This window comes from Leopardus geoffroyi, chromosome D2 (genome assembly GCF_018350155.1).
Source record: "Leopardus geoffroyi isolate Oge1 chromosome D2, O.geoffroyi_Oge1_pat1.0, whole genome shotgun sequence".
In the NCBI taxonomy this organism is placed as follows: Eukaryota; Metazoa; Chordata; class Mammalia; order Carnivora; family Felidae; genus Leopardus; species Leopardus geoffroyi.
Window position 1 is genome coordinate 79,015,691 of NC_059334.1, and position 17,229 is coordinate 79,032,919.

The following is a 17,229-nucleotide window of genomic DNA, read 5'->3' on the forward strand; positions in this document are numbered from 1 at the left end:
GAGACCAGAGGTCTCATTGAACGCATGCCTGAAAGAATGAGAACCAGACAATGGTCATGCCCCAGCCCAGCTCACAGGGTGCAAAGGGCTGGGTCTAGGTGAGCCCGATCACTCATGAGGTGTGCTGTCGTGCTGAACCTGGCAAATGACCTTCCTGCCGGCAGACCTAATGCCGCCATGTTGTGTTCTTTTCTGCCACCCACAGGTCCGGGCTGCTGTAGGTGTGCACAGCTCAGAGTCAGTGATCGTTAGTCCTGCCCACTGGTAGGCTATTCAGAGGGCTCACGGACTGTTTCAGATTGAGTACAAGCTCGGGGCTTAAGAGCGACACGAGTCAGTGGTCAGCATAAAGGAACCTTCACAGGAACCCTCAGGCCCAGTAGTAGGGCGCACGATACAGGACGGTCAGGGGAAGGTGGAGTCTGCAAGCACTAGGTCTAGGACAGTTTCTTGATGGTGGCTGGGTAGGAACTCTGGGCTTGATGTAGGTGCTTGGGTTGGTCATCGAGGTAGGGAGGCAGGCGGCTGGCTTTCACCCTTCGCCCCTGCTTCCCATGACCAGTCAGCAATCCCAATGCTGACATTGTGGGCCACCAAACCGTGCACATGCGTAAACCGCATGACCCTCCAGGGTATCTGAATAGCCCCTCAATGATGAACAATGGTGAGCAAGCTTCAGAGAGTCCTGTGCTGGGCAGCCTTAACCTGCATGCAGCAGTCATGGTCCCCGAAGTAATTCTTGTCCACTGAGACCCTGGGGCTTTTCCTCCAGGGAGGAAGAGAAAGATAATTTTCCTGTCTCCTGCTAGGGGACGAGACAGGTTTGTCCCTGAGGCTGGTGAATGGAAGTGACCAGTGTCAGGGCCGCGTGGAGGTCCTGTACCGAGGCTCCTGGGGCACCGTGTGTGACGACAGCTGGGACACCAATGACGCCGACGTGGTGTGCAGGCAGCTGAGCTGTGGCCGGGCCGTGTCGGCCCCGGGAAGTGCCCGCTTTGGTGAGGGCTCAGGGCCCATTGTCCTGGACGACGTGCGCTGCTCCGGGCAAGAGTCCTACCTGTGGCGCTGCCCCCACAACGGCTGGAACTCGCACAACTGTCGCCATGGGGAGGACGCCAGTGTCATCTGCTCAGGTGAACTTCAAAACTCTCATGGCAAATACTGACCACCGACACGCTCCTTTCTCCAGGCCCCCGCCCCCCCCCCCCCGCCCCGATCTCTCCTGGATATCTGTGTCTCTAGGTCTCCTGGGCGCAGCTGTCCCCTGGAGTGCCACAGAGGTGGACCACAGGGGCAGCTGCCCTCTTTCTGTGGACAGAAATTGCTTGGGATTATCAGTGACACTGTGGGTGACAAGGTGCATTCACCATTCAGTGGGCAGGCAAAATGACCCCCTGCTTGTCAGCTGGATCATCTGCTCAGTCCGCACCTGATTTCCTAGGGCCCTTTTCTCAAGGCGCACCTCTTGGGAATGTGGTTGAAAGATGAGCCACCTTCACTCCTTTGCGGCCCTCTGCTTCTGGGTCCTCCATGAAGCCAACCTAGAGAGCAGGATTGCAGTCTAGATTGCGCATCCGGGGCGACAGTGATAGTAGCGGAGAAGGGGATCGATGTAGGGAATGGCTGGTGAGTGGTACATGGAACACGGATGAGCCACGTAGGACCCCGGGGCCTGAGCTTGGCCCCCTGCAGAAAGCCTGTGAAACCTTGTCAAGGCTGAGCGCATGGCACCTGGGATGAGAGGCTTGGGATCTTCGTAGCATAACTGTTCAACCCATTCTAGCTGTTTCCACGTGGCGTGGATGCAGTGGTTCTGAGGGTGTTCGTGGGCCTGCTGGTGGCATTCCGTCTGCCGGGAAGCCAGTCCTCAGGCCCAGCAAGGCAAGCAATGGCAGTGGGACATAGGGTGGGGCTCCCAGAGGACTGAGAGATTCATGGAGGGCCCTTGCTGTGTCTGCCCAAGGACACGTGGAGTCATCTGCTTGTGAGATTAGGCTGGTTTCTTCAACCTTTGATCCAGTTGGAGCACCTGTGTGCTTTTGTGTCTGCCTTGAGGTTTTTTTCTATTACAGCTGTTCACCCCAATCTACAGTTGGCCCGGCTGAGTCTCAGGTGACCCCACTGGGAATGTCTCTTTTCATGGTTCCCATCCTTCTTCTCAGCGCTCAGGGAGAAGCACCGCTCTTGGTCGAAATTATGGGTATCCCGTGTTTCTGCTTGTCAGTTAGTCACCACAGTGGTTCTTAAAGAGACCTGGAGCTCTAAGAGGCCCGTCTGGCCATCAGCCCAGGAGGTTTCATCTAGTTGTTTCGGGCTGTCCCAGGAGACAGCTGCGTGCAGGTTCGGGGAACTGGCCTCTGTGTTTGGATTTCAGCTGTAATGCAATCTGGGCCGACACGTTGGGTGGAACAATGGACACGGATGACCACCGCCCTTCTCCTGAAGGGACCTCAGAGCATGCTGGATTCTCTCCATCGCTCGCTGTTTGGAACGCCCTCAGATTCATCTGTGTCCCGTGCATGTATCCAAAGCAGATGAACAGTGCCCTGGGGGTGAAAGTGTAACAAGTGATGGTGTGTTACAGGCACTAGGATATCTGACTCATTTCAGGTTGACCCAGCACCACTCAGGCACGCATACCTCAGGGTGGGTAGGATGCAAAGGCCCTCTGAGGGAGACAATGACATGCCAGGTTTCGAGATGGGTGTGGACGGACCCGGTGGTCCTCCTGCAGAGCCTTCATCCCAACAGGGCTGGCCGAGCAGCAGGCCTGTGCAGCAAGGTGACAATTGCAGGTGTCAGTGGTCAAGAGGCCCGCCACACACTCTTTTCGAAGACTCCTTCCCGAGATGTCTACCTCTCGCTCTTCCCTCTGTCACGACTCCTGGGTACCTGGCCCCCCTGTCTACCCACCTATAAGACCGACAAGGAGTAAATATTCGTACCCAAGTCCCTGGCTCACTCTCCTTCTACATAAAGTTTGGTTATGGAAGTCACAGGAGGAGACTCGGGGTGCGTCTGTGCTCTCTTTGCCCCTCTGTGTGTGTTTGGTAGCAGAAAGAGGTGACTCTCAGATCCCAGGTCTGACGCTATGCGGATAGCCCCCTGACTCCAGTGGGATCGATGTTCAGTGCTGACCATTCTGCAGGAGGTTAATGTAATGCTTGGAGGTCTGTCCAATCTCCTGAGACCTCTCTCATGGCTCGCAGGCCGTGGAGCGTAGCCTTGGGAAGAAGGGGGCCCGTGTGCTAGTATTCCACCTTTCTTGCCACGTTGCAAGCAGGTCCTGGGGCTCTGCCCGAACCCAGGCAGGACCCTACAGAAGCCAACAAGCTGCCCAACAGGGCAGTGGTCTCGGCCTGACAGCGATGGCTGGAAGATGCCCTCGTGAGCATGCCCAGCGTGGATGGGGGTTGTCTTCCTACTCACATGCGTTGCGTCATAGCGTCCTCTCCTGCATCGTGGCATCCTTTGGACAGGTCTGTCTAGGTGTCTCAGCTCTTAGGGTGCATGGGCTGAAGATTAAGCTCTTGGCATGTTCGAAAGGGAACGGTGCCCGGGGAAGACTGGCCGTGAGCAAGCTTTTGAGTCTGGACCAAGCCTTAAGCCTTTGGCCAGAAGATAGACATGGACAGTGGGTTTTGTTCTTTGTCTTGCTAGGGAACGAGGCAGGTTTGTCCCTGAGGCTGGTGAATGGAGGTGACCGGTGTCAGGGCCGCGTGGAAGTCCTGTACCAAGGCTCCTGGGGCACCGTGTGTGACGACGACTGGGACATCAATGACGCCAACGTGGTGTGCAGGCAGCTGGGCTGTGGCTGGGCCGTGTCGGCCCCGGGAAGTGCCCGCTTTGGTCAGGGCTCAGGGCCCATCGTCCTGGACAACGTGCGCTGCTCCGGGCAGGAGTCCTACCTGTGGCGCTGCCCCCACAACGGCTGGAACTCGCACAACTGTGGCCATAGTGAGGACGCCAGTGTCATCTGTTCAGGTGAGCCTCTTGTCGTTGGGAGTTTCTCTTGCTGTTGGGTAGGGAAGAGAGACGTCATGTTCTGATCAGATCGTTGGAGGCTCTTTATACCATCCTTGTCTTCCTCACGTCTCCTCCACTCTCCTCCAGTGTCAGTGTCCGTTTTTGTCAGGCTGCCAGGTGTGGAGATGGTAAAGTAGGACTCGTGCCAAACTGCCAGTCCCCGCGAAGCCGTTACTGGCCCTCCTGCAACACTGCAGGTGGCGGCGAGTGATCAGCCTGCTGAATGGAGGTCTCTCGCGGGGTTCCCAGGGCTAGGATTGCAGACCAACCTGTATGTGTGTGGCTACCGCCGCCGCGGGTTTGGGGTCCTGAGCCCCTGACTGCGTGTCCCCCGCTGGAGGGGTGACGCCCGGTCCGTGCGGCGGGTCTGTGGTGCGATGGGCCAGCTGCTTCTGCAATGACTGCCAGACAAACCTTGTCATGAGCCCTGCCTAGGCCTGAAAGTTCAGCCGTGGCATGTTGGCGGGAGCTGGACTCCTCGGTGTTGCTGCCATGGTGAGCAGCTGAAAGCTCAAGGCACACGTTGGGTTTGTGTCAACTCGCTCACCACTCGTAGCCATGGAGCCAATCACCTTGACATGGGAAATCATGTTCTTGGTGTGCCTGGCCCTTTGAAGAGGGTCGTCCTTCCAGGGTGTGGATGTCACGGGCCCTACCCTCCGTGGCTGGGGGCCAGCATCGATGGCATCTGACCCGCTCAGATCCTTCCCCCTTGCGTCCGGTTGGGGCAGCTCTGTGCGGTGTCTCACGTGCTCTTGTCTCTTCACAGCTGCCCAGTCCCAGCCCACGGCCACACCAGGTGAGTTCTGCTGCCTCTTGACTCCTGAGCATCTGTCTCCTCTTGTAAGCCAGCCCTGGCCCCAAACTTTACTTCTAAGGGGGACTCTGGAGCTTTTCTCTCTCCTGAGCCTTCCCTGGTCCCTCTCAGTTATGTAGACACTTCCAGTCGAGCTGACAACACACGGACTGTCCTTACTGGCTCAGGGAAATAAGAGTCCCCTGGGTACACCGTCCTCGCTAAGACTTTAGGTGACAGACAGGCTGTCTCGGGAACATTTCTGCTGGATTGCATTGTCTGGACCAAACGCTCCATGTGTTGGGAGAATAGAGATGTTTTCACGTCCTACTCCCCACGTGGAGCCTACGCGATGCGTTTCCCGACAACAGTGTCATGATAGCACGGCAGTTACCATCGTACCTGGCACCACCTCGTTGCCGTTGTGGTGGACATTCGACGGTGGGATTTTGGCTCTTGGCAGGCTCTTAGCAGAGACCCCTTTCTCCTCTATCTGGCAGAACTCCTCAGATATCACCACCATTGGCCCCACCTAATAGTCACTTGAGCCAACCTTGATTGACTCCACCTCCTTTCTAATTCTACTTTTTGTGTCTGTCTCTCTCTCTGTCTCTCCAGATTGGTGGTATACAAGTCCTTCCTACGGTAAGCATCCTTGATTTCCTGCCGAAATATTATCATCAACACCATAACCAACTGACGTGGGTGAAATTCCTAAATGTGGGTTCGGCTTCCGCCCTAACCACCGTAGTCAGTGTGGGGCGTTCTGTTTCCCCACAAGAATTACGATTTCCTGCCACCTACCGGTTGTGGGACCTACTAGTCAGGATGCTTTTGTTCGCAAGTGACCGGAACCCAGCTGCACCCGTCTTATGCTGGGAGAGAGTCAGTGCCTCCCATAATGAGGACATTAGTGGTGGGTGGGTCTAGCTTCAGGAACAACGGGATGTACAAGTCCCGGACCGGCTGCTCGCAGTGTTTGTCTTAGCACCGTTTTCTCTTATGTGCTCGGGCTCACTATGGCTGTGCTTTGTGCACGTGAGGGGCCGATGCCGGCGCCAGGTCCCCATGCCACCAGGAGAAGGACTCTGTTTGTCACCCATTCTCTGGCTGACGTGTCCTGGGAGGCCTCTGATACCTGCTTGGGAAGAGATGAGTCACCGGAACCGTGTGCCTGGGCTCTGATTCCCGGGTCAGGGTCCCCGTGGCCACCGTCCTATTCCTCAGGAGACAGGGACAAGATGTGATACTAGGGCCTCCTTGACCCTCATGGACAGGGGTCTTGGCCACTTGACTTCATAGGACCGATGGTGTCTGTACCTCCAACTCAAGGCAGGCGGTTTCTGACCGAAAGAGGCTCTTCCCTGTCAGAGCTTTGCTCTGTCCCAAGTGCTCTCTGCTGAATGCTGCCCACATTTGCCCAGTCCAGGCACAGAAGCTTGCCTCTCCCAGGGGTGTCAGGCCATGTCGCGCTCTACTCTGGAGCTGGCCTCCGGTTTCGGGTCCAGTTCTGCGCTGACAGTGCCGTGTCCGTGGGGCAACTGAGAGGGCCTGGATTGCCCCCAGAGCCTGGTAGCTCGTCTTCCGTAGGGACCGTAGGGGTGTCTGCTCCTGCTTCTTTCAGTCCTACGGTAGGACGGGGATGATGGTCTGTGTGACTCAGGACTGTAGCAAATGGCCAAATAGTGCTTGCTTTCTGCTCTTTGGGTCTCTGGGCATTACCGCTACCCCACAGTTCTCCAGCCTAAGGTCTAGAGTCCGGAGTTTTTAGGATAGTCAGAGCGGTGCCACCATCACAGTATCTACTTCCGGAATTGTTCACGCCCCTGATGAAGATTCCATGCCGTTACCATTCACAGCCAATCCCATTTCTCTCTGGTCATCACCTTGTCTGCCTTCTATCAATATGGATTTATTTACTCTGGCATTTTCGTATGAATGGATTCGTGCTTATGTGGCCTTTTGTGGCTGGCTTCTTTCAATGGCAGACTCTCTCAAGGTTCACCATGATGGCACACGTACACAGTGGCCCCATGAATCCCTAGCCTTTTTTTTGTTTGTTTGTTTTTAAACCACTCACCAGTTGAAGGCCATGTCGATTAATTTTATCGTTGACTCATTTGAATAGCCTTTCCATGACTGCTGTGTACAATTTTGATATTTGAACAGCTGTTTACAGATCTCCTGGGTATATACCTAGGGGTGGAATGTGTGGGTCAAGTGATGACGTTATGTTTCTTACTTGTGGAAGCACTGTACTGTTTGCCACAGTAGCCACACCAACGTAGGGTGCCATTAGCAGTGTCTGGAAGTTGTGCTTTCTCTACATCCTCAACGACACGGCTTCTTCTGTCACTTTCATTGTAGTCATCTCTCTGTGGATAGGACTTGCCTTTTCCTAACGGCTGCGGAAGCGGTCGTCTTCTCATGGGTTTGTTGCATGTGTCCATCTTCTTTGGAGACCAGAGGTCTCATTGAACGCATGCCTGAAAGAATGAGAACCAGACAATGGTCATGCCCCAGCCCAGCTCACAGGGTGCAAAGGGCTGGGTCTAGGTGAGCCCGATCACTCATGAGGTGTGCTGTCGTGCTGAACCTGGCAAATGACCTTCCTGCCGGCAGACCTAATGCCGCCATGTTGTGTTCTTTTCTGCCACCCACAGGTCCGGGCTGCTGTAGGTGTGCACAGCTCAGAGTCAGTGATCGTTAGTCCTGCCCACTGGTAGGCTATTCAGAGGGCTCACGGACTGTTTCAGATTGAGTACAAGCTCGGGGCTTAAGAGCGACACGAGTCAGTGGTCAGCATAAAGGAACCTTCACAGGAACCCTCAGGCCCAGTAGTAGGGCGCACGATACAGGACGGTCAGGGGAAGGTGGAGTCTGCAAGCACTAGGTCTAGGACAGTTTCTTGATGGTGGCTGGGTAGGAACTCTGGGCTTGATGTAGGTGCTTGGGTTGGTCATCGAGGTAGGGAGGCAGGCGGCTGGCTTTCACCCTTCGCCCCTGCTTCCCATGACCAGTCAGCAATCCCAATGCTGACATTGTGGGCCACCAAACCGTGCACATGCGTAAACCGCATGACCCTCCAGGGTATCTGAATAGCCCCTCAATGATGAACAATGGTGAGCAAGCTTCAGAGAGTCCTGTGCTGGGCAGCCTTAACCTGCATGCAGCAGTCATGGTCCCCGAAGTAATTCTTGTCCACTGAGACCCTGGGGCTTTTCCTCCAGGGAGGAAGAGAAAGATAATTTTCCTGTCTCCTGCTAGGGGACGAGACAGGTTTGTCCCTGAGGCTGGTGAATGGAAGTGACCAGTGTCAGGGCCGCGTGGAGGTCCTGTACCGAGGCTCCTGGGGCACCGTGTGTGACGACAGCTGGGACACCAATGACGCCGACGTGGTGTGCAGGCAGCTGAGCTGTGGCCGGGCCGTGTCGGCCCCGGGAAGTGCCCGCTTTGGTGAGGGCTCAGGGCCCATTGTCCTGGACGACGTGCGCTGCTCCGGGCAAGAGTCCTACCTGTGGCGCTGCCCCCACAACGGCTGGAACTCGCACAACTGTCGCCATGGGGAGGACGCCAGTGTCATCTGCTCAGGTGAACTTCAAAACTCTCATGGCAAATACTGACCACCGACACGCTCCTTTCTCCAGGCCCCCGCCCCCCCCCCCCCCGCCCCGATCTCTCCTGGATATCTGTGTCTCTAGGTCTCCTGGGCGCAGCTGTCCCCTGGAGTGCCACAGAGGTGGACCACAGGGGCAGCTGCCCTCTTTCTGTGGACAGAAATTGCTTGGGATTATCAGTGACACTGTGGGTGACAAGGTGCATTCACCATTCAGTGGGCAGGCAAAATGACCCCCTGCTTGTCAGCTGGATCATCTGCTCAGTCCGCACCTGATTTCCTAGGGCCCTTTTCTCAAGGCGCACCTCTTGGGAATGTGGTTGAAAGATGAGCCACCTTCACTCCTTTGCGGCCCTCTGCTTCTGGGTCCTCCATGAAGCCAACCTAGAGAGCAGGATTGCAGTCTAGATTGCGCATCCGGGGCGACAGTGATAGTAGCGGAGAAGGGGATCGATGTAGGGAATGGCTGGTGAGTGGTACATGGAACACGGATGAGCCACGTAGGACCCCGGGGCCTGAGCTTGGCCCCCTGCAGAAAGCCTGTGAAACCTTGTCAAGGCTGAGCGCATGGCACCTGGGATGAGAGGCTTGGGATCTTCGTAGCATAACTGTTCAACCCATTCTAGCTGTTTCCACGTGGCGTGGATGCAGTGGTTCTGAGGGTGTTCGTGGGCCTGCTGGTGGCATTCCGTCTGCCGGGAAGCCAGTCCTCAGGCCCAGCAAGGCAAGCAATGGCAGTGGGACATAGGGTGGGGCTCCCAGAGGACTGAGAGATTCATGGAGGGCCCTTGCTGTGTCTGCCCAAGGACACGTGGAGTCATCTGCTTGTGAGATTAGGCTGGTTTCTTCAACCTTTGATCCAGTTGGAGCACCTGTGTGCTTTTGTGTCTGCCTTGAGGTTTTTTTCTATTACAGCTGTTCACCCCAATCTACAGTTGGCCCGGCTGAGTCTCAGGTGACCCCACTGGGAATGTCTCTTTTCATGGTTCCCATCCTTCTTCTCAGCGCTCAGGGAGAAGCACCGCTCTTGGTCGAAATTATGGGTATCCCGTGTTTCTGCTTGTCAGTTAGTCACCACAGTGGTTCTTAAAGAGACCTGGAGCTCTAAGAGGCCCGTCTGGCCATCAGCCCAGGAGGTTTCATCTAGTTGTTTCGGGCTGTCCCAGGAGACAGCTGCGTGCAGGTTCGGGGAACTGGCCTCTGTGTTTGGATTTCAGCTGTAATGCAATCTGGGCCGACACGTTGGGTGGAACAATGGACACGGATGACCACCGCCCTTCTCCTGAAGGGACCTCAGAGCATGCTGGATTCTCTCCATCGCTCGCTGTTTGGAACGCCCTCAGATTCATCTGTGTCCCGTGCATGTATCCAAAGCAGATGAACAGTGCCCTGGGGGTGAAAGTGTAACAAGTGATGGTGTGTTACAGGCACTAGGATATCTGACTCATTTCAGGTTGACCCAGCACCACTCAGGCACGCATACCTCAGGGTGGGTAGGATGCAAAGGCCCTCTGAGGGAGACAATGACATGCCAGGTTTCGAGATGGGTGTGGACGGACCCGGTGGTCCTCCTGCAGAGCCTTCATCCCAACAGGGCTGGCCGAGCAGCAGGCCTGTGCAGCAAGGTGACAATTGCAGGTGTCAGTGGTCAAGAGGCCCGCCACACACTCTTTTCGAAGACTCCTTCCCGAGATGTCTACCTCTCGCTCTTCCCTCTGTCACGACTCCTGGGTACCTGGCCCCCCTGTCTACCCACCTATAAGACCGACAAGGAGTAAATATTCGTACCCAAGTCCCTGGCTCACTCTCCTTCTACATAAAGTTTGGTTATGGAAGTCACAGGAGGAGACTCGGGGTGCGTCTGTGCTCTCTTTGCCCCTCTGTGTGTGTTTGGTAGCAGAAAGAGGTGACTCTCAGATCCCAGGTCTGACGCTATGCGGATAGCCCCCTGACTCCAGTGGGATCGATGTTCAGTGCTGACCATTCTGCAGGAGGTTAATGTAATGCTTGGAGGTCTGTCCAATCTCCTGAGACCTCTCTCATGGCTCGCAGGCCGTGGAGCGTAGCCTTGGGAAGAAGGGGGCCCGTGTGCTAGTATTCCACCTTTCTTGCCACGTTGCAAGCAGGTCCTGGGGCTCTGCCCGAACCCAGGCAGGACCCTACAGAAGCCAACAAGCTGCCCAACAGGGCAGTGGTCTCGGCCTGACAGCGATGGCTGGAAGATGCCCTCGTGAGCATGCCCAGCGTGGATGGGGGTTGTCTTCCTACTCACATGCGTTGCGTCATAGCGTCCTCTCCTGCATCGTGGCATCCTTTGGACAGGTCTGTCTAGGTGTCTCAGCTCTTAGGGTGCATGGGCTGAAGATTAAGCTCTTGGCATGTTCGAAAGGGAACGGTGCCCGGGGAAGACTGGCCGTGAGCAAGCTTTTGAGTCTGGACCAAGCCTTAAGCCTTTGGCCAGAAGATAGACATGGACAGTGGGTTTTGTTCTTTGTCTTGCTAGGGAACGAGGCAGGTTTGTCCCTGAGGCTGGTGAATGGAGGTGACCGGTGTCAGGGCCGCGTGGAAGTCCTGTACCAAGGCTCCTGGGGCACCGTGTGTGACGACGACTGGGACATCAATGACGCCAACGTGGTGTGCAGGCAGCTGGGCTGTGGCTGGGCCGTGTCGGCCCCGGGAAGTGCCCGCTTTGGTCAGGGCTCAGGGCCCATCGTCCTGGACAACGTGCGCTGCTCCGGGCAGGAGTCCTACCTGTGGCGCTGCCCCCACAACGGCTGGAACTCGCACAACTGTGGCCATAGTGAGGACGCCAGTGTCATCTGTTCAGGTGAGCCTCTTGTCGTTGGGAGTTTCTCTTGCTGTTGGGTAGGGAAGAGAGACGTCATGTTCTGATCAGATCGTTGGAGGCTCTTTATACCATCCTTGTCTTCCTCACGTCTCCTCCACTCTCCTCCAGTGTCAGTGTCCGTTTTTGTCAGGCTGCCAGGTGTGGAGATGGTAAAGTAGGACTCGTGCCAAACTGCCAGTCCCCGCGAAGCCGTTACTGGCCCTCCTGCAACACTGCAGGTGGCGGCGAGTGATCAGCCTGCTGAATGGAGGTCTCTCGCGGGGTTCCCAGGGCTAGGATTGCAGACCAACCTGTATGTGTGTGGCTACCGCCGCCGCGGGTTTGGGGTCCTGAGCCCCTGACTGCGTGTCCCCCGCTGGAGGGGTGACGCCCGGTCCGTGCGGCGGGTCTGTGGTGCGATGGGCCAGCTGCTTCTGCAATGACTGCCAGACAAACCTTGTCATGAGCCCTGCCTAGGCCTGAAAGTTCAGCCGTGGCATGTTGGCGGGAGCTGGACTCCTCGGTGTTGCTGCCATGGTGAGCAGCTGAAAGCTCAAGGCACACGTTGGGTTTGTGTCAACTCGCTCACCACTCGTAGCCATGGAGCCAATCACCTTGACATGGGAAATCATGTTCTTGGTGTGCCTGGCCCTTTGAAGAGGGTCGTCCTTCCAGGGTGTGGATGTCACGGGCCCTACCCTCTGTGGCTGGGGGCCAGCATCGATGGCATCTGACCCGCTCAGATCCTTCCCCCTTGCGTCCGGTTGGGGCAGCTCTGTGCGGTGTCTCACGTGCTCTTGTCTCTTCACAGCTGCCCAGTCCCAGCCCACGGCCACACCAGGTGAGTTCTGCTGCCTCTTGACTCCTGAGCATCTGTCTCCTCTTGTAAGCCAGCCCTGGCCCCAAACTTTACTTCTAAGGGGGACTCTGGAGCTTTTCTCTCTCCTGAGCCTTCCCTGGTCCCTCTCAGTTATGTAGACACTTCCAGTCGAGCTGACAACACACGGACTGTCCTTACTGGCTCAGGGAAATAAGAGTCCCCTGGGTACACCGTCCTCGCTAAGACTTTAGGTGACAGACAGGCTGTCTCGGGAACATTTCTGCTGGATTGCATTGTCTGGACCAAACGCTCCATGTGTTGGGAGAATAGAGATGTTTTCACGTCCTACTCCCCACGTGGAGCCTACGCGATGCGTTTCCCGACAACAGTGTCATGATAGCACGGCAGTTACCATCGTACCTGGCACCACCTCGTTGCCGTTGTGGTGGACATTCGACGGTGGGATTTTGGCTCTTGGCAGGCTCTTAGCAGAGACCCCTTTCTCCTCTATCTGGCAGAACTCCTCAGATATCACCACCATTGGCCCCACCTAATAGTCACTTGAGCCAACCTTGATTGACTCCACCTCCTTTCTAATTCTACTTTTTGTGTCTGTCTCTCTCTCTGTCTCTCCAGATTGGTGGTATACAAGTCCTTCCTACGGTAAGCATCCTTGATTTCCTGCCGAAATATTATCATCAACACCATAACCAACTGACGTGGGTGAAATTCCTAAATGTGGGTTCGGCTTCCGCCCTAACCACCGTAGTCAGTGTGGGGCGTTCTGTTTCCCCACAAGAATTACGATTTCCTGCCACCTACCGGTTGTGGGACCTACTAGTCAGGATGCTTTTGTTCGCAAGTGACCGGAACCCAGCTCCACCCGTCTTATGCTGGGAGAGAGTCAGTGCCTCCCATAATGAGGACATTAGTGGTGGGTGGGTCTAGCTTCAGGAACAACGGGATGTACAAGTCCCGGACCGGCTGCTCGCAGTGTTTGTCTTAGCACCGTTTTCTCTTATGTGCTCGGGCTCACTATGGCTGTGCTTTGTGCACGTGAGGGGCCGATGCCGGCGCCAGGTCCCCATGCCACCAGGAGAAGGACTCTGTTTGTCACCCATTCTCTGGCTGACGTGTCCTGGGAGGCCTCTGATACCTGCTTGGGAAGAGATGAGTCACCGGAACCGTGTGCCTGGGCTCTGATTCCCGGGTCAGGGTCCCCGTGGCCACCGTCCTATTCCTCAGGAGACAGGGACAAGATGTGATACTAGGGCCTCCTTGACCCTCATGGACAGGGGTCTTGGCCACTTGACTTCATAGGACCGATGGTGTCTGTACCTCCAACTCAAGGCAGGCGGTTTCTGACCGAAAGAGGCTCTTCCCTGTCAGAGCTTTGCTCTGTCCCAAGTGCTCTCTGCTGAATGCTGCCCACATTTGCCCAGTCCAGGCACAGAAGCTTGCCTCTCCCAGGGGTGTCAGGCCATGTCGCGCTCTACTCTGGAGCTGGCCTCCGGTTTCGGGTCCAGTTCTGCGCTGACAGTGCCGTGTCCGTGGGGCAACTGAGAGGGCCTGGATTGCCCCCAGAGCCTGGTAGCTCGTCTTCCGTAGGGACCGTAGGGGTGTCTGCTCCTGCTTCTTTCAGTCCTACGGTAGGACGGGGATGATGGTCTGTGTGACTCAGGACTGTAGCAAATGGCCAAATAGTGCTTGCTTTCTGCTCTTTGGGTCTCTGGGCATTACCGCTACCCCACAGTTCTCCAGCCTAAGGTCTAGAGTCCGGAGTTTTTAGGATAGTCAGAGCGGTGCCACCATCACAGTATCTACTTCCGGAATTGTTCACGCCCCTGATGAAGATTCCATGCCGTTACCATTCACAGCCAATCCCATTTCTCTCTGGTCATCACCTTGTCTGCCTTCTATCAATATGGATTTATTTACTCTGGCATTTTCGTATGAATGGATTCGTGCTTATGTGGCCTTTTGTGGCTGGCTTCTTTCAATGGCAGACTCTCTCAAGGTTCACCATGATGGCACACGTACACAGTGGCCCCATGAATCCCTAGCCTTTTTTTTGTTTGTTTGTTTTTAAACCACTCACCAGTTGAAGGCCATGTCGATTAATTTTATCGTTGACTCATTTGAATAGCCTTTCCATGACTGCTGTGTACAATTTTGATATTTGAACAGCTGTTTACAGATCTCCTGGGTATATACCTAGGGGTGGAATGTGTGGGTCAAGTGATGACGTTATGTTTCTTACTTGTGGAAGCACTGTACTGTTTGCCACAGTAGCCACACCAACGTAGGGTGCCATTAGCAGTGTCTGGAAGTTGTGCTTTCTCTACATCCTCAACGACACGGCTTCTTCTGTCACTTTCATTGTAGTCATCTCTCTGTGGATAGGACTTGCCTTTTCCTAACGGCTGCGGAAGCGGTCGTCTTCTCATGGGTTTGTTGCATGTGTCCATCTTCTTTGGAGACCAGAGGTCTCATTGAACGCATGCCTGAAAGAATGAGAACCAGACAATGGTCATGCCCCAGCCCAGCTCACAGGGTGCAAAGGGCTGGGTCTAGGTGAGCCCGATCACTCATGAGGTGTGCTGTCGTGCTGAACCTGGCAAATGACCTTCCTGCCGGCAGACCTAATGCCGCCATGTTGTGTTCTTTTCTGCCACCCACAGGTCCGGGCTGCTGTAGGTGTGCACAGCTCAGAGTCAGTGATCGTTAGTCCTGCCCACTGGTAGGCTATTCAGAGGGCTCACGGACTGTTTCAGATTGAGTACAAGCTCGGGGCTTAAGAGCGACACGAGTCAGTGGTCAGCATAAAGGAACCTTCACAGGAACCCTCAGGCCCAGTAGTAGGGCGCACGATACAGGACGGTCAGGGGAAGGTGGAGTCTGCAAGCACTAGGTCTAGGACAGTTTCTTGATGGTGGCTGGGTAGGAACTCTGGGCTTGATGTAGGTGCTTGGGTTGGTCATCGAGGTAGGGAGGCAGGCGGCTGGCTTTCACCCTTCGCCCCTGCTTCCCATGACCAGTCAGCAATCCCAATGCTGACATTGTGGGCCACCAAACCGTGCACATGCGTAAACCGCATGACCCTCCAGGGTATCTGAATAGCCCCTCAATGATGAACAATGGTGAGCAAGCTTCAGAGAGTCCTGTGCTGGGCAGCCTTAACCTGCATGCAGCAGTCATGGTCCCCGAAGTAATTCTTGTCCACTGAGACCCTGGGGCTTTTCCTCCAGGGAGGAAGAGAAAGATAATTTTCCTGTCTCCTGCTAGGGGACGAGACAGGTTTGTCCCTGAGGCTGGTGAATGGAAGTGACCAGTGTCAGGGCCGCGTGGAGGTCCTGTACCGAGGCTCCTGGGGCACCGTGTGTGACGACAGCTGGGACACCAATGACGCCGACGTGGTGTGCAGGCAGCTGAGCTGTGGCCGGGCCGTGTCGGCCCCGGGAAGTGCCCGCTTTGGTGAGGGCTCAGGGCCCATTGTCCTGGACGACGTGCGCTGCTCCGGGCAAGAGTCCTACCTGTGGCGCTGCCCCCACAACGGCTGGAACTCGCACAACTGTCGCCATGGGGAGGACGCCAGTGTCATCTGCTCAGGTGAACTTCAAAACTCTCATGGCAAATACTGACCACCGACACGCTCCTTTCTCCAGGCCCCCGCCCCCCCCCCCCGCCCCGATCTCTCCTGGATATCTGTGTCTCTAGGTCTCCTGGGCGCAGCTGTCCCCTGGAGTGCCACAGAGGTGGACCACAGGGGCAGCTGCCCTCTTTCTGTGGACAGAAATTGCTTGGGATTATCAGTGACACTGTGGGTGACAAGGTGCATTCACCATTCAGTGGGCAGGCAAAATGACCCCCTGCTTGTCAGCTGGATCATCTGCTCAGTCCGCACCTGATTTCCTAGGGCCCTTTTCTCAAGGCGCACCTCTTGGGAATGTGGTTGAAAGATGAGCCACCTTCACTCCTTTGCGGCCCTCTGCTTCTGGGTCCTCCATGAAGCCAACCTAGAGAGCAGGATTGCAGTCTAGATTGCGCATCCGGGGCGACAGTGATAGTAGCGGAGAAGGGGATCGATGTAGGGAATGGCTGGTGAGTGGTACATGGAACACTGATGAGCCACGTAGGACCCCGGGGCCTGAGCTTGGCCCCCTGCAGAAAGCCTGTGAAACCTTGTCAAGGCTGAGCGCATGGCACCTGGGATGAGAGGCTTGGGATCTTCGTAGCATAACTGTTCAACCCATTCTAGCTGTTTCCACGTGGCGTGGATGCAGTGGTTCTGAGGGTGTTCGTGGGCCTGCTGGTGGCATTCCGTCTGCCGGGAAGCCAGTCCTCAGGCCCAGCAAGGCAAGCAATGGCAGTGGGACATAGGGTGGGGCTCCCAGAGGACTGAGAGATTCATGGAGGGCCCTTGCTGTGTCTGCCCAAGGACACGTGGAGTCATCTGCTTGTGAGATTAGGCTGGTTTCTTCAACCTTTGATCCAGTTGGAGCACCTGTGTGCTTTTGTGTCTGCCTTGAGGTTTTTTTCTATTACAGCTGTTCACCCCAATCTACAGTTGGCCCGGCTGAGTCTCAGGTGACCCCACTGGGAATGTCTCTTTTCATGGTTCCCATCCTTCTTCTCAGCGCTCAGGGAGAAGCACCGCTCTTGGTCGAAATTATGGGTATCCCGTGTTTCTGCTTGTCAGTTAGTCACCACAGTGGTTCTTAAAGAGACCTGGAGCTCTAAGAGGCCCGTCTGGCCATCAGCCCAGGAGGTTTCATCTAGTTGTTTCGGGCTGTCCCAGGAGACAGCTGCGTGCAGGTTCGGGGAACTGGCCTCTGTGTTTGGATTTCAGCTGTAATGCAATCTGGGCCGACACGTTGGGTGGAACAATGGACACGGATGACCACCGCCCTTCTCCTGAAGGGACCTCAGAGCATGCTGGATTCTCTCCATCGCTCGCTGTTTGGAACGCCCTCAGATTCATCTGTGTCCCGTGCATGTATCCAAAGCAGATGAACAGTGCCCTGGGGGTGAAAGTGTAACAAGTGATGGTGTGTTACAGGCACTAGGATATCTGACTCATTTCAGGTTGACCCAGCACCACTCAGGCACGCATACCTCAGGGTGGGTAGGATGCAAAGGCCCTC

General features: G+C 55.7%; 1 protein-coding gene across 10 annotated transcripts in view; it reads left to right on the forward strand.

Moving 5' to 3' along the window:
- DMBT1 (deleted in malignant brain tumors 1) overlaps nt 1-17,229 on the forward strand; it is a 90,241-nt gene that overhangs the window by 42,911 nt on the left and 30,101 nt on the right. For 7 of the 10 annotated variants that reach the window (XM_045439754.1, XM_045439752.1, XM_045439746.1 and 4 more), the window contains 9 exons: nt 810-1,133; nt 3,661-3,984; nt 4,796-4,825; nt 5,441-5,467; nt 8,090-8,413; nt 10,942-11,265; nt 12,077-12,106; nt 12,722-12,748; nt 15,371-15,694. In XM_045439754.1, coding sequence (XP_045295710.1) covers nt 810-1,133; nt 3,661-3,984; nt 4,796-4,825; nt 5,441-5,467; nt 8,090-8,413; nt 10,942-11,265; nt 12,077-12,106; nt 12,722-12,748; nt 15,371-15,694 — 1,734 coding nt within the window. The remainder of the gene's footprint in view (nt 1-809; nt 1,134-3,660; nt 3,985-4,795; nt 4,826-5,440; nt 5,468-8,089; nt 8,414-10,941; nt 11,266-12,076; nt 12,107-12,721; nt 12,749-15,370; nt 15,695-17,229) is intronic. The other 3 variants (XM_045439753.1, XM_045439750.1, XM_045439751.1) reach the window with 3 other exon arrangements.